General features: G+C 35.0%; 2 protein-coding genes across 2 annotated transcripts; both read left to right on the top strand.

Annotated features, from left to right (window-relative positions):
* Positions 1 to 334: 334 nt before the first annotated feature.
* LOC105178217 (pyrophosphate--fructose 6-phosphate 1-phosphotransferase subunit alpha) lies at positions 335 to 9,100 on the top strand. Its single transcript, XM_011101642.3, has 19 exons — positions 335 to 570; positions 1,239 to 1,411; positions 1,578 to 1,690; positions 1,962 to 2,036; positions 2,118 to 2,231; positions 2,320 to 2,387; positions 2,608 to 2,691; positions 3,165 to 3,218; positions 3,522 to 3,602; positions 3,707 to 3,800; positions 3,880 to 3,953; positions 4,199 to 4,309; positions 4,399 to 4,443; positions 4,532 to 4,588; positions 7,488 to 7,592; positions 7,837 to 7,953; positions 8,101 to 8,204; positions 8,337 to 8,502; positions 8,729 to 9,100. Exons 1-19 carry the CDS (start codon positions 481 to 483, stop codon positions 8,882 to 8,884), a joined length of 1,881 nt encoding a protein of 626 aa, XP_011099944.1. The 5' UTR covers positions 335 to 480; the 3' UTR covers positions 8,885 to 9,100.
* A 5,267-nt stretch (positions 9,101 to 14,367) lies between these two features.
* On the top strand, positions 14,368 to 16,990 carry LOC105178992 (mogroside I-E synthase-like). Its single transcript, XM_011102576.3, has 3 exons — positions 14,368 to 14,526; positions 15,191 to 15,866; positions 16,094 to 16,990. The coding sequence occupies exons 2-3, from the start codon at positions 15,222 to 15,224 to the stop codon at positions 16,814 to 16,816; spliced, it is 1,368 nt and encodes a 455-aa protein (XP_011100878.1). The 5' UTR covers positions 14,368 to 14,526; positions 15,191 to 15,221; the 3' UTR covers positions 16,817 to 16,990.
* Positions 16,991 to 21,908: the final 4,918 nt, after the last annotated feature.

The following is a 21,908-nucleotide window of genomic DNA, read 5'->3' as shown; positions in this document are numbered from 1 at the left end:
TAACGATATTATTGACCCAAAAAAGTTGGCTATTGCTATTTTACAAACTGATGTTTGTGAATAAAATTTTCATATTAGTACAAATATATATTAAAAGAAGAATTTGAGTAGGAGTGATTAAAAATAAATAAGACAATTTTGATAACTTAAAAAATAAATATCGTAGTGTAAGTAATCGCTATTTGTGCGTGAAAAATAGATTTTTTTTTATATAATATAGACAAAAAATAGGGTATTTTAGTGAATCATGGAGAGAGGGCATATTAGTCAATTAACTGAAGAATGAGGTCTATGAGCCTGTGGTACGGCACTTCCCATACTATATATAAGCGATACTATATTCTCTCTAAAGAGAGATGAGCGGCAGTGGCAGTGGCAGTGGCAGTGGTAGTGGCAGTGTGTGAAGTGTTGAGTAGTAAGTTGAGTGAGAGTGACAATCCATTTAAAATAGGTTTCAGAGTTGGCAAATCTGATTGAGCGATGGATTCAGATTTCGGGGTAGCAAGAGAACTTTCTCATCTGCAAAACCTCCGCTCTCAGTACCAACCCCAACTCCCCCCTTGCCTTCAGGTCTCAATTTCTTCATTTTCTATTCTGCTTTTGTTTGAGCATGTTTAATCCATCCCATTGCTAATATTGCATTATATACTTTGTTCTTTTGATCAGTTCCCCTTTTCCTGTTGGATTGATTTCCTCAGTTGTTGGTTTGTACCAAGATATGTACGAACTACGAAGTAATCTAGTGTGATTGTATTGAGTTTCATGCATGCTGGCATCCGGGAATTATATCAGATTTATTGTATCGCATTCTTTTTTCTTTGTATTGTGTTTTTTAGCGTCACTGATGCAACGTTGTCTTGCTTTTGTGCTGAATTAATCATCGAATATCTTTTGTTTTTGTGAAGAAAAGACAATATTCGGCGGAGTAAGGATCTTGAGTTTAGGAGCCGCGGCTTTTTAATGTCCAAGTGTTTAAGATATGTTGAGTTAAAAGTTGAATTTATTGGGCTGGAGGAGAAGGCTTTGAGTTGTTCTTTCAAGGTTTTTAAGTTTGTAGTCTTGGTTCATCTAGGAACAAGAATTAGAAATGATTATTGTTGCCTTTTACTTTAATATTTCCAAGGCTATGAATTGGTAGACACATGTGTAAATATTTTGTACCAATAACTCGATTATCAAGGATATTCTAATTCTTTCCAACTCATTTATTTTCTTTCATTTTATTGTGACTTGAACAGGGAACTACAGTCAGTGTAGAGTTTGGCGATGCAACCACAGCTCCTGACCCCTCAGACACCCACACCATAAGTAGGTTTTTTCCTCACACTTATGGTCAACCTCTGGCACATTTCCTGAGGGCGACCGCTAAGGTTCCTAATGCTCAAGTAATTACTGAGTATCCTGCCGTTAGGTATACATTCCACTCGAGATGCATTTCCATTACTTAATGTAATGATCCGATTTTGTGATATCAAAATCTCTTTGCACATGACTTTTCCGTGTCTTCTTTATGCTGGACAGTTTATGCTTCTCTTAACTAAATTAATAATTTTTGCATCTTCACTTTCTTTCCTTAGGGTGGGAGTCGTTTTCTGTGGTAGACAATCACCTGGAGGACATAATGTTATTTGGGGTCTTCTTGATGCTCTAAAAGTTCATAACCCCGAAAGTACTTTGCTTGGATTCTTGGGTAAGGAGTCTACCTTAGATTTATGGCATTAGCCTTTAAACCTTTTGGGGTTGAGTTTTGTTCCCTGTTGTGATCCCACGTGGAATTCCATCTTTAATTTTTATTTTATTTTTTTGTGGAAGTCTGTGGTTTTTGTTGCTTCTGGCGGTTAGTTATTGTTTTCTTTCCTTATTGCTTCATGCTATAAAAGTTTTTGGTTAATCATAGTCCCAAGTTGTCTCTTACTTTTAGGGAAGACTAGCATACTAAGAAGTTGTTCATGTCATACCAGGTGGTTCTGAAGGTTTATTTGCACAAAAAACTTTAGAGATTACTGATGACATTCTTCGGACCTACAAGAATCAAGGTAGGTGTGGGTTGTATGTATATATACTATATTCATATATGAATTTCGTAAATTAAAGCAATTGGGTTTTATGTTGTGAAGGTGGTTATGATTTGCTTGGACGGACAAAAGATCAAATTAGAACAACGGAGCAAGTCAATGCAGCACTTAGTGCGTGCACAACGCTGAAGTTGGATGCTCTTGTTATAATTGGAGGTATCAAAATGGTTGTCTTTTAGAGCTCATGATTATCTAGGATTATATAGTTTGAGTTTTCTGACATGCCCTATATTTGCTTGCAAAGGTGTGACATCAAACACAGATGCTGCCCAACTTGCAGAAACTTTTGCAGAAAGAAAGTGCCCCACAAAGGTATATCACATAACAGGGTGTTCTATCGTGCATATTGCTGTCAGCTTTATCTTTTATTGGGTTGCTGTGTCTTGATGTAAAGTATCTTAATTGATGATATCTACAATTATAATAATGTTGAATAGCTAATTCCTGGAAATCTATAATGCTTCTATTCATTTTCCTGAAATTTAGTTCATTTAAACTATTACTAAACAAAGTGTCTGATAAATTTCGGCAGGTCGTTGGTATTCCTGTTACTTTAAATGGAGATCTTAAAAACCAGTTTGTTGAGACAAATGTGGGTTTTGACACAATATGTAAGGTAAAGGATTTCTCTTCCTCGTTTCTTGTACATATATCGTTTTTCCTTTCCCTTTCTTGATTAATAGTATTTGGTTTGGTTTATCGTATTTCTTTACTCTTCTGCCTCTCTCGACTACTTGTGATTGCATGCGAGGGGATGTGATTATTATGTGAGCTTTTGGTTTTAGTATTATGTCGGCATTTACTGTTTGCTCCATTATCAAGGGGACACACAAAACATAGATTTGAATTATTTTATTGTGTTAACCTGATGTAACTATAGCAAGCATATCGAAAAGAATTTCCTTTATCAAATGGCACCATGCGCATTTATCTTTGTTCTTAGCATGACTCTGGTGGATTGGTTTTATGCCTCTATAGGTTACCGTCACATTATTTTATTAAACTGAAAGCAGTCAAGACATATATGGAGATAGCCTTTCTTCTCTTACAAAAATGAAATGATATAGGGGCTTCTTTTACTTATTTCAGGTTAATTCCCAGTTGATTAGCAATGTCTGTACTGATGCACTGTCGGCAGAGAAGGTGAAGTGATTCCTATCATGTACTTCTGCACCTTGCCGTTTGGGTTTTCCTTCAGGAGTATACATGCATTTCTTCATGATTCATTTACCAATGATGACACTGTTGATCTTTTGACCATATAAAGAACACTTTGAACATTGTTCAGTTAGAATGAGTTTGTCCTTAAAAATGTCTGGAATTCACCAATTGGCTACCCGCTACTTCATTTTGTATTTCTAAAAACATGATGAATTCAGAGTTTCTTTTTTATTTGTGTACTTTCTCATTTACACCCCCACCCCTTTTTTTCTTTTCTAATTGCAGTATTATTACTTTATCCGACTCATGGGTCGGAAGGCATCTCATGTTGCTTTAGAGTGCACTCTCCAGTCCCATCCCAATATGGTATGCATTGATTTCTGGCATCATTTCATTTCAAAAAATGTTTTAGAATGGTGGAGCCTTATGAGATTGTGTTTATACTTTAAAAGCTTTCGTTGTTGTTGCAGGTTATTCTTGCCGAAGAAGTGGCTGCATCCAAGCTTACACTTTTTGACATCACAAAACAAATTTGTGATGCAGTTCAAACCAGAGCAGGGCAAGGTATAGAACACATCGAGAACTCCTATTGTTACTATATCATGTAGCTAGATATGCTTTATAACAAGTTTTTTTGCTTCAGACAAGCACCATGGTGTCATCCTGTTGCCAGAGGGCCTTATAGAAAGCATTCCTGAAGTCTATGCTCTATTGCAGGTATACATGATTTAAGTTTGTCTTTCACATCTACTTTTTCCTCTTTCTCCATTACCCCCGGCTCCACAATATAAATTTAGATGAACTCCTTGTGCCACTATCCTCCCTGAACCTAAGAAAGTGGCATCGAGAGCTTGGGTTCTTTCAAAAGAAACTGGAACGTTTTCTGCTTATGTCTTAGTCTCATTTGATATATTGAAGAAATAGTTTGGTTCTGCACCTCTTCAAAATTGTGTTCCTTCCAGGAAATTCATCGGTTGCTCAGAGAAGGTGTCTCTGCCGATAGCATATCAGCTCAACTGTCACCTTGGTCATCTGCGTTGTTTGAGTTCCTGCCACCATTCATAAGAAAACAGGTAACCTGAATATATTTCTTTGCATTAACTATGATGCTTTTAGTTTTTTGCATTATCTTGCTTACCATGAAGTTAATACTGTGTGACAGCTCCTTCTCCACCCAGAATCAGATGACTCTGCACAGCTGTCTCAGGTATTCAAAATAAATATACCTCTTATGTTCGGACTAGACAAGCTATCAAATTGATTTATTTGTTAATTCTTTCTTTTACCTTCGGCAGATTGAGACAGAAAAGCTCCTAGCTCATCTCGTGGAAGCAGAAATGAACAAACGATTGGTGAGCTATTCTGCTACTCCTCCATTGTCATTGTTAATTTTGCTCTCATTCTTTTTCAGAAATACTTTCATAGTATTGAAGTGTACGAAGCTGTCTTCCACACTATCAAGCTAAAGCTATTTCCTATATTGACTTTTATCCTGGGAGAAATCTGATATGCTCAGTTTGCTATTTCTTTTTCTTGATACAGTAATATCTTCAGAAAGTTCCTGAAGTAATCTTAGTTTACATTTTTGGCTTTAGAAAATATTACAATAAATTGAAATTTCCTCAAGTTTTGGTAATTGAAATATCTTTAGGAAGGTGCTGACATAATCTTAGGTTACCTGTGTCATGTCCTATTTCACCAGTCTGCTAATCTAATTATGAATAATATCCATAAACCAAGGGGCTTTGGACTCAGATTACAAGATACTGCAGAGAAAATAATGTAACATTCTTTCTTCAATTCAACCATCAATTTTCGTGGAGAATCTTAAAGCTAATTGATACGTCGACATTGCTTGTTTTTCCTGCCCAGTGATCTCCAATAGGACGCAGCATGCTACACTTTAACCCTGTAGGGAGGGCAATGGGTCTGGGTTAGACCCGGATCCTGACCAGTTAGGGAGGGTTTTGAAGCATTAATCAGGTCCTAGGCGGGTTTCTGGTCTTAGTGGTTTGGACACACCTTGTTTAAAATATTTTTTGTATATTATATACATTTATATAAAATATAGGCTAAAATGCATAAAATCCCCCTGTATTTTAAAAGTCCGTACCCCCCTGTCTTTTAAAAATAGGCAAAAGCCCCCTCTATGTTTTCTTAAACGTAGCTCAATTGCCCACTCCGTAAAATCTAACTAACAGTGTCAATTTTTTCACAAAATGATCGTTAAACCCTTACTTAATATATATTATTTGTATTTTGATGACCGTTAGATCTTTTTTTATTAAATAATGATTGTCACATTTAATCAATTAATCCTAATCGTTAGATTTTAAAATGAAAGTTCTGGATTCAATAAATTATTTAACTTATATTATATATAAAGAATTCAAAATTTAAAAAATTATTATTATTATATGTATAAAAAGTTTAAAAACCGTAAACTACCCCCTCCCCCCCGCTACCTACCCCCTCCCCAATCACCCCTCCCCCCCCCTCCTACCCTGACTCTCAAAATGGGGAAAGGCGACGCCCCCCTCCCCCCCCCCCCCCCAGCTGTTGCCCCCAAATCTAGGCTCTGATCTCGCCGTCGGTCAGATAACGCCGTCGCCCATGTGTGTGGGGCCGATGGCAACCTTTTTTTAATTAATTTAATTATATTAATTAAATATATTTTAGTTAATTAAGAATAATTTTAGATAATTATAATAATTAAATATATATTTTTAGTTATTAAGAATAATATTAGATAAAATAACAATTATTGTATTTAAATTAATTCCTAACTATAATTATTGTAATTGCTTAATATTTATACTCATGTACAAATCTAAATTTAAAAAATAAAATTTAGTATATTAGTCTTTGTAATGTAATTTACTATAAATATGTTTAAAATTAAAAGAATTTATATTTTTAGAATCGAGAAAAAACAAAAAAAAAAAAAAAAAGTGAATTTGACTACAGTAATTTTAGATACAATGTAGGGGCATTTTAGTTAATTAAAGATAAAAAAAATGTCAAAATACGCAAAAAATTAAGCCCAAGCGCACTTCAGGCTCATGCATCTTACCTTCCGTTAGTTTCTTACGTAAGGGTTTTTTTTGTGCTGAACTTATCAAAACATGGGAGGGTTTTAGCTTATTTTTAAAACACAGGGGTTTTTTAGCTATTTCAGGAAAACACATGGAGGTAATTTAACCTAAAATATATTTGTACATAGATAAAAAATGTGTATAATTTATTTATACTTACATATAATACATAAACTTAATATTTTTATAAATTAAAATAATGAATAAATTGTTTATAAGTGTTTTAATGTATATATAAGTACCACATATTCTAAAATTTTGAATATTTTTCAATGCCTAAAACATGCACATATAAATTACTAAAAAAAATTAACCTTTCAATTATATTATTGTCTCAAAATTATAAAGTTATCATAGTATTTTTTTTAATATTTTAAAATATTAATTTGGTCTACCAGGTTCAACCGCGAGTCCCGGGCCTGGGGCACGTGGTCTTGGATCTAGGAATTTCTTGGCGGGTGGGTCCCTGGCTTTTGACAAACCCGCTGAAGACCTGACCAGTTGCCATTCTTACTTTTGAGTTTGTCATAGATTACTCGTGAGTTTCACCTATTGTCTTATCTAACTCATCTTTGCCTATGCCGAGGAGACAAACATGCAGCAAGCTACTAAGTTCAGTGAATGCTAGCCTTTGCACGTGCACAGTCATGCTGCTCGTGCATTTATAGATACCATATTAGTTTTATCATGCATGACTGAAGGTATTATGAGAATTGATAATGGTCATCAATTATATGGAATGTTTATAAGATATATTATCCTAGATTTCTATAATTTCTCAATTCAGCCCCTAAAACTTCAAAATAACTTTCCCTCACATTCAAAATAGTTTCAGTTTGATCCTTGTCATATTTTAGTAGTTAAATATTGGCCTATGAAATTTTTGTATTGTATTTGTTATTCACTTTGATCCAAACTTGAAATATTTTCCCGCAATAACTGCGAATAATAGGAAATCTCCAGATGTTCAATAGGCTTATATCAAGGACATATTCATTAGAGTCAATAAGGACAAAAAAGCATCATATTGATTCTACAAAAAGATGTGAAGCATGATGCATGATTATCATATACTTGGTCATTCCATACAGAAGCAAGGTACAAATAAATCAAGTTAGTTTACCATTGTGGGGCCTCAGACTCTTTTTCTCTGCAGAAAAAAGGAACCTACAAGGGAAAGAAATTCAATGCCATTTGCCATTTCTTCGGTTATCAAGCTCGGGGATCATTGCCATCTAAATTTGATTGTGATTATGCCTATGTAAGTTCTGCTGTAACTTGATTGAATTATAGCCTTATCAATGAATTGCTTGTAGATGGTGGGAGCATAATTCAATTCTGTCCATGGTCCCGATTCTGTTTTATTTTTTTGGAAAATTGGGCGGGTGCTAGGAACTTTATATACTTAATTTTTTGTAGATTTTTATGACTCTTCTCTTCTAACGAAAATGTTCTTCTTAGCCAAAACCATTTTGGAACTGATAGCAATATGTTGTTATTTATAGGTTCTTGGTCATATCGGCTATCACATACTCGCAGCCGGTTTGAATGGTTACATGGCAACTGTAAATAACTTGAAGAATCCTGTAAACAAGTGGCGTTGTGGTGCTGCTCCTATCACAGTAGGTTTTATGTTCTTACAGCTCATGGCATAATGTGCATGGCATATTTTCACTTTATGTTTGCTGACTGGTTGTTGCCCTTTTCCTTCTCTTTGTGATTTGTAATCATTACTGTAAGAAAGTTCTGGTTTTCACTTGTAATTCTAGGCCATGCTGACTGTTAAGCATTATGGTCATGGTAATGGAGCTTTGACCATTGGAAAACCAGCTCTGTATCCAGCAACTGTTGATCTGAATGGAAGGGCCTATGAGTATGTCTTATCTCGACATTATCCCTCACACTTTATTAATCCCAAATTTGAGAATGGTCTTATGATCATTCTTCTATGATGCCAGGTAGTTTGGTTTTAAAGTGGTTATCCCATTTTTGTTTTCTTTGCCAGGTTGCTGAGACAAAATGCCACCAAGTTTTTGATGGATGATCTTTATAGAAACCCTGGACCCCTTCAGTTTGATGGCCCTGGTGCAGATGCAAAGGTTGTAACTCTTTGTCTTGAGGACCATGATTACATGGGTCGCATCCAAAAGTTGCAGGAATACCTCGACAAGGTTTCTGCTTGCTCCAAATGTCCTATACAAATGCTTGCATCATTTAGCTGCATGTTGATGACTGTTGAGATAATTTTCGAGTTTTGGGAGATCACATCCCTCCATTTAGAAGGAACCCATAAATGGATGCCTTGAATTTTCCCTACATTTTTTGTAATACTGTGGTAGTTACTTGACTTTTTCTTGGAAAATTAAAAACAACTGCTGTGTTTTGTGTGATTTCCAGGTGCGTTCCATAGTGAAGCCAGGATGTTCCCAAGATGTTCTTAAAGCTGCTTTGAGTGCCATGGCTTCTGTGACTGACATTCTCTCAGTGATGTCCTCACCTATGAGTCCTTCTAAAAATGTGTACCCAGTTCTGACAGCCACACCTCGTTTTTGAGGCACCACTGCTCGAACTCATAGGAGTACGTCTGTGGGCACCCTTTGTGCCATGTCCTTGTAAACAGGCTCTCTCAAAATTTTGTAGGCTTAGAACGATTGGTGGACTAACAGACCCTGTTTCTTTTAATCTTTTTCTTTGCTTTATGTAACATTGAGACATTTGTTTCTTGAGGAATAATAAACCATCCATACACTTGCTAGATATTAAACCAAAGGGAGAAGGCTCGGACTCAGTTGACTGTTAGAACTTGGCTAGATTCCATGCTCTTCATTCATGTTCTTTGCATATTCATGCGACGCATTCTGACCAGGACAATTATTTGGAATTATGCAGCAACTAACTGAAAATTCATCTTAAGCGAGACTTGAAATTGAGACTTGGATGTACCAAAGCTTCCAACATTAGCCAATTAGTCCAGTTTTCGTTTATCACAATGCGATCAGCAAGTGATTAATTGGATACTTACATCAGAAGGTGCAGGAGAAAAATTTACGTGGCTCCTAGATTCTTGCTATCGCTCAAGCTTTGGGCTAATCTCCACTTCCTACTCTTCAAGCCCAACTGGAACTTGGGCCGTATCAAGTACCAATTTGTCAGTTTACTTGCTGGCTCACGGAGACATGGATCAGGGGTGTATGCTGCGGGACAACTCTTTGAGATGATTCCACAACATCATGGCACCTATGTACTTTTGGCAAATCTGTCTGCCTCTGCAGGCCGATGGGGTGAAAGTGGCAATGGTTCGAAAATTTACGAGGGATGGAAGTGTGAAGAAAGAGGCTGGTTGTCGTTTGCTTGAGGTTGAAAATAAGTAAGGTGCATGTATTTTTAGTTATGACACTGAGGTGCAAGCTGCAGTATACAGTTAACTATCTGGAGGAGTTGGTACTCAAGTTAAGGAAATTGGGATATGTTCCGGATACTAACATTATGTTTGAATTTGTGTTTTAGTTGTTTTGTTTTGTGTTTTGGAAACAGAGAGAAAAATAGAGATAAGTGAGTGTGTGTTGAAAATAGATGATATGCTTGGATTTGTATTTTGGGAAAATTTAAAATATTTTAAAATAAGTGGTGTAGGTTTGATGTTGGGATTTGGGAGACAAAAATTACTGTTCATTGTCAAATCATATATTTTAATATATATTTTTATATATAAATATGTATATATATAAATATTTTATGTTTAATGGTGTACTTTTGAGAGACAAAAATTACTGTTTATTGTCAAATCATGTCTGTTTTATATTATGTATATATATAAATGTATATATATTATATATAGAAAGTTGAAAAACATAAAAACATACAAATAATGTGTGAAAACACAAAAACAAATATTGAGTGTGATTTATCTTTTCTCGAGAAATGCGAAAACATGCCCTGTGAGAAGCAGGCAGTCGGAACAAAAAGAACATGCCCTGTGAGAAGCTGGCAGTTGTATATGGGCTCCTTAAACTTTCATTAGAATCTTCAAGAACCTACCCTAATGTTTGGATTAATGTTTTGGGTGTTTTTGTTTTGGTGTTTTGGAGATAGAGAGAGAAAAATAGAGATAAGTTAGTATGTGTTTTGAGATAGATGGTATGTTTGGATTTGTGTTTTGATATAATATAAAATAGTATAAAATAAGTGGTGTAGGTTTGATGTTGGAATTTGGGAGACAGGAGTTACTATTCATTGTCAAATCATGTCTTTTAATATATATATTTAGTAATATATATATATATATATATGTATATATATAGTATTTTATTTGTTAGTGAAATATAATATATATATATTTATGTTAAGTAATTTTTTTTATTGAGGCATTTATTTTTATATTTTAAACAATATTTATAATTTTAATGCATGATTGAATACATAGTAGTATTCTCTTAAATGGTTTTGTTAGACTTTATATTTGGAATAAAAAAATATAATATATAAAATTTAAATAAAAAATTTAGAATTACGTATGTATTATTGGTATATTGTCCTCAAATTTTAAATTTCTTAAATATTTCACTGAAATAGGAAAAATTATAAGTATAAAATATTTAAATGGTCTAAGTTGAAAAAATTTGTAATCAAGCATTAAATGCTCTATATAACGTGTTGAAAATAGATTCGTTAAAATTTTACATGCGAACAGATAAATTTTATTAGATAATTGAAGTAATAAAAATACGAATTAGGTATATAGTACTGATATATTGTCAGTAGTGTACGGAACTGCTACAGTATTTCCGTTAGGTAGAAAAGTTTTATATTTCTTAACTAAGTAGCATTGAAAGTAAATATCTTTAATATCAATGATTTCATAAGTTAATAATTATTTTTTAGTAGTAATTATTGCTTACATTTCACATATATTATATATTAAATAATATATAATACATATAATGAAAATAATTTAAAAAAAACAATTAAATCTCAATTGCTTTGGTGTTGAATAGATTTGTTTAGATTAAATTAGTGCGGTGAAAATAATTTCATGGGCATTTATATTCGTGATGAAAATAATTGCTTGATAAATCGAACAATAGCCACTTTGCATTACGCATGCAGTAATGATATATTGCCCAATATTTTTGAAATTTTTTTTACAAATATTGTTTGTCATGTAAAGAACGATGCGTTGAGTAAAAAATACTTAAATAATTAAAGGTCAGTGAATTAGTATCGATTAGTTAAAAACAGAATAGAGGAAATATTTTACTTGTACCATATAAAGCTGTCATATTTTTAGGGAATTGTTCAAGTCTTAAAACACATCGGCACGACATATAAGAAACGAATGCGTTTGACAATGACAAACTGCTTGAGTACTTGTTCCAGCTTTACTAATTAAATCAACATTTGACGTAGAGTTTTCATATACGGCCATTGTAATTCTAAGGACCGTCACGCCGCCGTGGTGGGAGTCCTTGTGGTCAGCGTGAGCGTGCTGTGCTGTCGCCCTCACTGTACGACTGGGCATCCCCATCCTGCTGCACGCCAAATCAACGAATATAATCAGTCCACGATCCAATTTTCCCCATTTCTGAACCTATGTCAAGACTGCGTCGTGCGGCTATCTGGGTACTGTGTGGCACTTGTGGGGCAACATTGCCACGAGCTACATGTTCCACTGCATCCCAACTGGCAATGTGTGTATGCGTCTGTGCCGATGGAGCAATAGAATCCGATATGACAATTGGTGCATGCTGGCCTTCTCTCATCGGAATACGCATGGTGTGACTGCTCTCGCTGTCCGGTGCATCGCCGTGGGCCTCAGCAGGAAGATCTGGCAACATCAGCGGGCCCCAAACCTCTAGCATACTGGGATAATATGGCTCTGGATAATGATAGTACCGTCTAGCCAATGGAAAGTGCTGCAAAAGGGTCAATTGAAAAACAGTTTGTGCGTTGCAAAATAATGTATGTAATTTGAAATGACAATTGTTAAATGGATCTCATTACATTTGCAATAACATGACGTACCCATGACGCGTGTGGTCGTACCTCGGAGGGAAACACCATAACAAATGTTTCAATATCATAAAAAACCCCTGTTAGCTGAGTGATGCCGTGGAACTGGCGAAATCGATTTTTAAACTCGTAGAACTTAGCACGGACTTGCTTTCGTGTGTAGGGGTATCGAAAATGTCTTTGTAATGCACGTGCCCAATGACCCATTTGGGTCTCTGCACGTGCATCGTCTCTCATGGGCGTTCTGGTGTTGTCGTCTAGTATCATCCACATGAAGCGCTGCTCAACATTTAAAGTCCAGTGATCCTCCTGTGGAAATCCAGCACTCTCTAGATATCTACGATATGCTATGTCTGCACAGAACAATGGTCAGGAAATAGTAATGTGCAACTTCGTACCATCTGCACGAGTTGCTAATGTATGAAATGTCATTATTGCTTGGATTAATGCATCACATATTTTATTCAATGTCAACAAAAAGCGCACATCATCCTACACTTGATTCCTACTAAATGATCCTATAGCGTTCGACCGATAGGCAGAGTGAATATCAGCAAAAGGTTTAAATAGTTTAGATATGATTGTCCAGTTGTTCCATCATTGTGGGTTATTTGGATGGTGAGCTGCCCACATTTGTAGCGCTATGTTATCTCGGAGGGTGCGTTGAGCTTCTAACTCAGAAGTGGTTGGATGTCCCCTATGGTAAAATGAATCCATGTCAGGAGGAGTGTCTTCATCCGGTTCGTTGAATATGATGTCATCATTGCTGTATCTTCGGATGAAGTTACGAAGTGTGCAACATGCGATTACAATATCGACCTGGTGGTTTTGAAGGTAACTCGGCATCCCCCACTGTAATATTGGAAAACGTTTCTTCAGTACACCAAAACAACGTTCAATTACATTTCGTAACCTTGAATGTGCATGGTTAAACATGTCATGTGGGATCTGATAGCGGCAGAAGAGGCGTTGACTCCGGTGGCGGCGGCAATGCAAACGGCAAAAAATTGGGCGTTTTGCTGGAAAAATCACACGAAAATAATTAGATCAAACAACAAAACAGAAAGAAAAAAAAATGCATGAAAAAACAAGAAAACAGAAGGAAAATAACATCGGCCAAACCTCTGCCAAATAGAAAAATAAATGAAAGAAGAAGAAAGAAAATAAGGAAAAGAAATCGACCAGAAAAACAAAAATGAAGAAGAAAAAGAGAAGAAAGAAGAAAGAAGAAAAAAGAAAAGAAAGAGAGAAGAGAGAAGGCGGCAGAAAAAAGAGGGAGAAAAGAAGAAGAGAGGAGAAGAAGAGAAGAAATTGACAAGAAAGAGAGAGAAAAGAAAGGAGAGAGAAAAAAATTAAAAAAATAAAATAAAATACAACTTGCACACCTAGTGGAGGTGTGCAAGTTATATATCCAAACAGCATTTTGTGTTTTGGCCCATTTTAAAACACAAAAACAAACATAGTGTACGTATTTTGTGGGACTTTCACAATGCAATCAAGTTCATGTCCAAAGCAGAGGGCTAGAGAGATTATTGTGAGAGATGGAAAGAGGTTTCATCATTTCAAGGATGGTGAATGCTCTTGTGGTAATTATAAGTGGATAAATTGTCATGGTTCCAATTATTGTTCTTGTCTTTAGATCTTACTCCGTCCAGAGTACTGGAGCTGCCATGAGGAGCCCACCGATGAGACATGCTCAACTCAAGATTTATGCACGAATTTTAGGTGCTCAACAGTTTAAATGATGTTAACAAATATGTTGTAATTGTGACTTGTACTCATATATATATATACTCTGCTAGTTTTGTACTTTTCTTGTAGCTGAATAAATGAAATCATGGTATAAACATCGGAAAACACACGAAAAGGAAACCAAACAAAATCCAGGGAATTCCTGGAGGGGGTAAAGTGTTCATAACATTAGTTGCTAGCTGTGGCATTATCACCAGCCTTGACATTATAATTGGATGAATCAGTCACCACCTATTAAGAAATAGTAAAAAGCAGTAAGCAGCCGGCTTGGCCTTGTCTGTATATGCTTGCTTGAAATTGTACCAACTTGTCTATTTGTTTAAGATTCTTTTTCATAGGAAGAGAGGGCAAATTCCCAAGTTTGGCTTAAGCATTGGAATAATCTTTTTCTTCCCACTCCACAACGTTCAACTCTCTTCCACTCTTGCACACTGGTGAGTTCCAGTAAGCCCCTTTTTGTTTATGAAATGAATGCAAAGTAAGATGAAAATTTCAAAGGATTATGTTTTCTGACACCAACACACGCAAAGATACATCATAAGTTGTTGTTTGAGGTTGATTGTTTGCAGCCAATTAGTTCTTCTTGTGCATTGATATTTCAGGTCCAGCGATTTTATTTAACCGATTTATCACACAAGAACATAAAGAGAAGAATAAATTTTTTCCACTTAGAGAACCAGAAATCAGCTGAATCTTTTTTCTTGATCTTCTGCTTTATGTTTCTCAAATGTTTCTATAAGTTTCTGTTTTCCTTTATTTCCTCGCAACCCATAATAAATTGACGTGATCTCGCCCTTTCATCTTCTTGCAGTCTTTTTACTTTGATACTTATTATTCCGTTTTTACCAACATAGACAGAGATACTAATCCTACGATTGACTAATGCTTGATGCCCTTGATAGAACAGACCACCTAACCTGCCTATAATAGATATATAACTCCTGATAATGTCCTGCAAATTGGACAAGTACATTCTTGCAGGTCTTCTCAAGTGATCACTGAATATGTCCTGCAAATTTATCCTACTTAAATATCATTAGTTTTTCGGCTAAGGTGGCAGACATAATAATTTTTCGCTTGTTTACACTTCGTTTTTAGAAGCACCGCAGGCCCTAGCTTGTATAGCGAGATGGACAATGAAGAAACTTATAAAGCTCATGTAGTAGTGCTAGCTTATCACGGACAGGGCCACATAAATCCCATGGTTCAATTTTCTAAACGTTTGGCTGCAAAAGGGATCAAAGTTACGGTAACCACTACTCTCTCAAACACCAAGGCCATGAAATCTGCCTATGGTCCGATCAAGTTTGAAACGATATACGATGATTGCACAGAAGGCGGGGTGGCTGGACCTGGTGGATTCAAAGGCTTTCTTGATAGATTTGAGGCCATTGGTTCAAGAAACTTGGTAGAATTCATCAGCAAGTTTCAAGATTCTGAGAAGCCTGTGAAATGTCTGGTTTATGATGCCAACATACCGTGGGCCTCAAATGTGGCGACTGAGCTGGGAATTGCCAGGGCTGCCTTCTTTACACAGTCTTGTGCTTTTGTTACTACTTGCTACCCAATGCATTGCGACTTGTCGGGAAAGCCTCCATCGGTCCCTCTTCTATCAATGCCCGGATTGCCTGAGCTTCGGGTTCCAAATCTGCCTTCATTAGGTCCTGAGACAGGTAGATATCCTCCTATAATTCGGCTCATTTTGAGTCAATTCGACAACAGTGAGAAAGCGGATTGGGTACTCTTCAACTCTTTCGCAAAGTTGGAAGAGGAGGTAAATCATGCTAGAGATTTACTACTTTTTCTGTTAGATGAAGAGTCAATCAATATAGGGAGACATGAGTTTCCGAACTAGTGTCTTTCTCAGAGTTTAGTTTTAAATCTGTATGTGATTCTTTTTTTAAGTCCATGGCCTATGCTACAATTTTCAAATGAGAGTCTGAGTTGAAATTTTCGGGTACTGATCATATTCACCAAGCACAACTTTTGTTGAAAATGTAGGTAATCAATTGGATGTCCAGACTCTGGCCTCTGAAGACAATCGGACCAACACTACCTTCAGTTTATGTAGACAACCGGTTAAAAGATGACAATGATTATGGCTTCAACATCTACACCCCAAACACTGACACCTGCATGAAATGGCTCGACTCCAAGGAGACACGATCAGTCATTTACATTTCATTTGGCAGTGCTGCGAGTTTAAGCGCAGAACAAACAACAGAACTAGCCAACGCCCTCTTGCATGGTAACAAGAGCTTCTTGTGGGTGGTGAAACCATCCGAGGAAAGTAAGCTGCCTACCAATTTTTCAAAGGGAAATCCAGACAAAGGATTAGTAGTGAAATGGTGTCCTCAGTTGGCAGTTTTAGCTCATGGTGCAGTTGGGTGTTTTGTGTCTCATTGTGGTTGGAATTCCACAATGGAAGCAATAAGCCTGGGAGTGCCTTTGGTGGCAATGCCTCAGTTTCTAGACCAGATGACTAATGCACATTTCGTGGAGCATGTCTGGCAGGTGGGGATCAAACCTAAGACAGACGAGAACGGAGTAGCCTCGTGTGAGGAAATAGAGACGTGCATTGACGAAATCATGCAAGGGGAAAGAGGACGAGAGATCAAGAAGAATGCAGCTCGTTGGAGGGCGTCGGCCAAGGAGGCGATTGATGAAGGGGGGAGTTCTGATAAGTGCATTGATGATATAATTGCTCAGCTGAGCAGCTGCTAGGCCTAGTAGAGCATTGTTTTTGCAGCAATTGGTAAGCCATAAAATGATAGCAACACTCTACTTTAATGTGGTTCATCCATATATAGCTAATTGACAATATTGCTTGTTCGTTGTACGTTTTCATCAAATGAAAGAGCAATCTTAATTTCAATAAAAATCTTGTTATTTCAATCATGAGTCATCCTTTGAAGTTCAAATGTTGTCTACTTTTGGTTCTTTCTTCTTTTAATTTTTAGTACATGAATCAGTAATCGTCTAAATTATCATTTACAATTTTTTATGCCAAATTAAAGTTTGTTCAACAAATACACTTCATATGATTTTTCTTTAATTATTGTATTGTTTATAAATGGACTTAAAATCAGGGGATAATTATACTGCCGTCCTTCAAAATTTGGTGTAATTACATATAAAATTTCATGTAGTTTAAAAAAGGAAAAATTGCATAAAATCCCCGTGTTATGAAAACTCGGCAAAAAATCCCGTGTTATTTTTATATGAAAAAAAACCCCTACAATTATAAATGTTTCTCACTTGCCCAATTCCATCTCTGCCATCTAACGGAGTTAATTTTTTGCTTAAGTCCCCGTTATGCCCTTATTACTTATTACGGCTGTAAAAAAAAAAAAAAAAAAGGTGAACGCTTCGTTTTCTTTCTTAAGACGCCGTGAAGAAGTTGGGAGAAGAGGGGAAGACGACGACATACAGGTTAGGGCTTGCAATTTTTGGTTAGATCTTTCAAAATTCTCCATTATTTGCACAAGTTTAGTTGTTTTAGCCTTAAGATCGAGCTTTGTGAAGCTATTGATTGGGAAGACGAAATAAAAATTAGGGTTTGTGAATTCGAATTTTTGGAATAATTTTAGCCAGTTAGACAAGACAATGATCTGAAAAACTTTATGATTTTTTCACGGGTAGTTCGGCTAAGTTCCAATTGATTTTACGGATGTTATAATCTTCGTGATTTTCTTTGATAATGAAACATCAGGTTACTGTTGCGTAGTTGCAATAAACATGTGATATGTTCACCTCGTTGGCATTATTTGTGGACTCCCTTTTCACTATCACCGCAATGCTACATTCATGGGAGAAATTTGTAGTTGCACGAGTGAATATTAACCATACATTTATACAGATAAAGACTCTCAGAGGCATCCACTGTAGATAACATGAAAATGTTGTTGGGAATGTGCTAATTTGACACGAAATGTCGAACAATTATACACTCAACATCAGAAAATATCAGCCATGATTTCTGGTAGAAGGGTATTTACTATCTTCAATTTAAGTATCATTTGTTGTTGTTACAATGTCATAATTTTATTGATGTAGCAGAAATATAGGCAGTTTAATAAAAAATTATAGAGTTTTATTGGGAACTATAATAAAAAATCAAAGAGTTCTATTGGGAACAGTAAAAAAATAATCAGAGAATTCTACATGGGTAAATGTATATGTAGGATCGGTTTTACTATTTGAAATTCGCAGGATTTCCTTGTTGAAATAGGGGAAAGTTGGAGGGTTCAATGGCTTCTAATTTTTGTTACTCTTGAAATTTATTAACATACAAACTGTAATTTGGAGTGCCCATGTTGTATATGCAAATTGGTATAATTTCTAACTAATTTGCTTGGAGTGGTTGTAAGAGCATCTAATGAAGACTGTATTCTTTGCATGCTCCAGTACCCATGGATGCTCAAGAGTAATTCTTGGACGAAATCGAGCTGTTGAGATAATACGTTTAGAGGCATAACAATGCGAAAAATGTATATAATCCTTCCTTTTTGACCGGATATTTATTGTAAATTTGCACCGAATGCTTTGAACAGTGGATTCTTCCACTGTTGGTCCCCACACCCTAACCCCATTTGCTTGAAAAGTTGTATTTTATATTTGTTTATTTAATTATCGAAAGGGATTATCTGCAAAGGGATTGTGTCCCCACTTGCTTATTTAATTAACAGTTATTTGCAAATGGGTTGTGTCCCCACTTGTATATGTTGGTTGCTGAATTTTTTATTTGTATATTTAATTGCAGAATGGTGTTCGCTGATTATGTTGATTTTGATATATGGCTTGGTGGTGTAATTGAATGGGTGCCTATAATTAAATATATAAGTGGTAGTAGAGTATGGTTTCCAAATGTGGATAAGGAAAGATTATATTATGGGAACTTAACAGAAATGTATGCTAAAGCAGGGGGTAAGGGGCTAAATGTGGTTGTTTATTATTGCCTACTTGGACACACTTTAGATAATGGACTTAGGATGTTGAATGGGGGTGAGGGTATTAGAGAATTGCTGAGAGATTATAAAGGGTTGAGTGTAATTCCTATATATTTTGAAGAAAAACAGGGCCCTCTAGTAGCTATTGATACTCAGGGTAGTATCATTTCAACAGAAGAACAAATACCTTTACTTCCTTTTCATGATGACTTTGAGCTGTTAAACCCAGAAGCTGAAATTAATGCCCTAGTTTTTTATGAAACCATAAATGCCCCTGAATTTGACTTTGATTCTTATGAACATATAAATAACACAACCTTCTCTACACAATTCTGAATCTATACACCATCCCGATAATACTTCACCTTTGTTTGAGGATATACAAACTAACATAAGTGAAGAAGTTGAGAGGGAACAGGGAGTTAATGATGGTGAGGGGGAATAGGTTGGAGTTGAAGGGGGTGAGGGGGAGCAGGGAGTTGAAGAGGGTAATGGGAATGGTTCCAATTCTGGAAATTCAACAACATCTGAATGTCCTTCTTGGATGTTGGAAGATCTAGAGGGTCCTCTATATCCGTTCCAAAATCCGTCTATATCCGTTCCAATTCAAAAAATAAAAAAAAAATTGGCCAAATTTGATATTAGGAACGGATTTTGAATACAGTTACAGTTACCGTCGACCCAACTAAGAACGGTTATTTGATAATCGACTATATTTTTTTAACACCAATTATAAGAACGGATTTCGATCCGTTCCAACACCTTTTCAAAATCCACTCCAAATAAGTTATGTGTCCTGAAAATCGTTTCAAAGACAAAAAAAACTATTCTCAAACTCGCCCCAAATCCCACCTTTTTTTTAAAAAAGGAAGTGCTAAATAATTTTCGGAGTTACATAATTATGGGGACGGAATTTTGTACATTATAGTTTTGTACTAAAAGAATAATGCTAAATTGTAAAATTAAAAAATTCTATCTTGTCAAATAATCGTTTAGGTAATGTATCTTTGCTGGGAATTAATGGAACAATATGATATGGTATATATTCTATTATTATTATTAAGGTTAAATACATTTTACACCCTAAAATATGCCACCCTCGTCAATTCTCCCAAATTAAATCATTTTTATTTTTGAGATAATCTTTTAAATTAAATAAAAATAAACAAAAATCAACTATTAATTGTGACGCCCCAAAGATTATAATATATAATTGGTGGATTAATTGGTAAATTTTTATGAAATTTAGTTAATTGGTAAATAAATTATAGGTCATAATTGGAATGTAATAACATTTGAACGAATTAAATTGAAATTCGTTATAATATTTTGGGATAATTTATATTAATTAAGAAAATTAGGAAGGACGTGAATGGTATTTTGAGAAAAGTTTAATCAAATAAATAAAATAATAATAATATTATATATATAATATATACTATTTAATAATATTATATATATATATATAAGAAAGAAAGAAAAAAGAAGAAGAAAAAGGGGTTTGGGGGTGGGCCCTCACCCACCGCCCCACCCCCCACATAAATATATATATATATATATATATATGTAAGTGGAATTACAATGTTACCAAATTGCAATTGTCATTTTCGGTTTCAGCAGTACGCAGCGGAGGTAAGGTTTCTATTTTAATTATTATTAATTTATATAATTATATTATTTAATTAGTCCGTTTATTAAATATTGTTTATACTAAGCGATGTACTATTTAATCAGAATATTTTATGAGTTTGACTATTTAAAATAATGTCGGATTAAATATCAAATCGAATATAAAAATGATATCTTTGGTTAATTAGATTATTAAATTCATTAGATTTGAATATTGCTATAGCTAATTGATACAATTCCATCGGAATTATTTACCAAATACGTAATTATATATATTATTGTTTAATTAAATTGTATAGTAGCGAGAAATTGATAGAAAATTCATAGAAATATTTCGAAAGTTATATTTAATAAATGGTATGTTAATAAAGAGGAAAAACGAAGATTTGTATTTCGATAGAAATAAGAATATTAAAGAATTATTAGAAATTGGACGAATAATATTTAATATTATATTTAAAAGAAATTACGATATTCTCGATATATTAATTGTATGTGGTATAACTCATTATAGGATACGGGGGTGAGGTGAAAGGACTGACAATTAACGATTGAGTAGAAAAAAACGTTGTGAGGTTGAGGTAAGTAAATAATTAGTATTATCTCTATATATACTCTTTATTTGTGGTATTGCTATTATATGGCTTTGTGGTTCATGCTAATATTGATTTATCTGAAAATATATGAATGGAGAATGATTTGATTTGATTGACGATATTGAGTACGTGGAATGAGAAAATACGTTGAAATATTATGTTTGTTGTTTGATGTGTTGTGGATGTCTGAAAATGAGAATATATTGATATATTGTTTTACGTTACTAGTTGCTTACAAGAATGGTGATATGTGAAAATGAGGGAGTGGTGGAAATTGAATATAATTGTGATGTGAATACCCCTTGATGTGTTGAAAAGCCTATAAAGCGAAATAATATGAAAAGAGCGATGCTGCGATATGAAAAAAAAAATATGATATGAAAAGAGCGATGCTGCAATATGAAAAAGATGTGAAATGAAAAAAGCTATGTGCGAAATGAAAGAGCTATGATGCGAGACGAGATTGATGAGCTGACTGTCAAGGGGAATCACTTGAATTTATATAACGGTAAGATTGAGTTGATGGGAAAAACACGATATCACCTTCTGGTGATCAAACTAGAGGAAAAAGAGTTTAACTGGTTGTTTTATTGCGAATTAGCTATGTGGTACGATGAAGTCGATTATGTTGGAATTAAAATT

Source organism: Sesamum indicum, linkage group LG2 (genome assembly GCF_026168435.1).
Source record: "Sesamum indicum cultivar Baizhima isolate 11 linkage group LG2, ASM2616843v1, whole genome shotgun sequence".
In the NCBI taxonomy this organism is placed as follows: domain Eukaryota; kingdom Viridiplantae; phylum Streptophyta; class Magnoliopsida; order Lamiales; family Pedaliaceae; genus Sesamum; species Sesamum indicum.
Note: the sequence above shows the minus strand (reverse complement) of the source record. Positions and strands in the feature narration are given on the sequence as shown.

Bases quoted from the DNA above. Each gene is read 5' to 3' on its own strand.
- LOC105178217 (XM_011101642.3), top strand. From the start codon at position 481: ATGGATTCAGATTTCGGGGTAGCAAGAGAACTTTCTCATCTGCAAAAC. The intron at 2,232-2,319 runs GTATCAAAATGG...TTGCTTGCAAAG, and splicing joins TGCTCTTGTTATAATTGGAG to GTGTGACATCAAACACAGAT. The intron at 4,310-4,398 runs GTAACCTGAATA...ACTGTGTGACAG, and splicing joins CACCATTCATAAGAAAACAG to CTCCTTCTCCACCCAGAATC.
- LOC105178992 (XM_011102576.3), top strand. From the start codon at position 15,222: ATGGACAATGAAGAAACTTATAAAGCTCATGTAGTAGTGCTAGCTTAT. The intron at 15,867-16,093 runs GTAAATCATGCT...TTGAAAATGTAG, and splicing joins TCGCAAAGTTGGAAGAGGAG to GTAATCAATTGGATGTCCAG.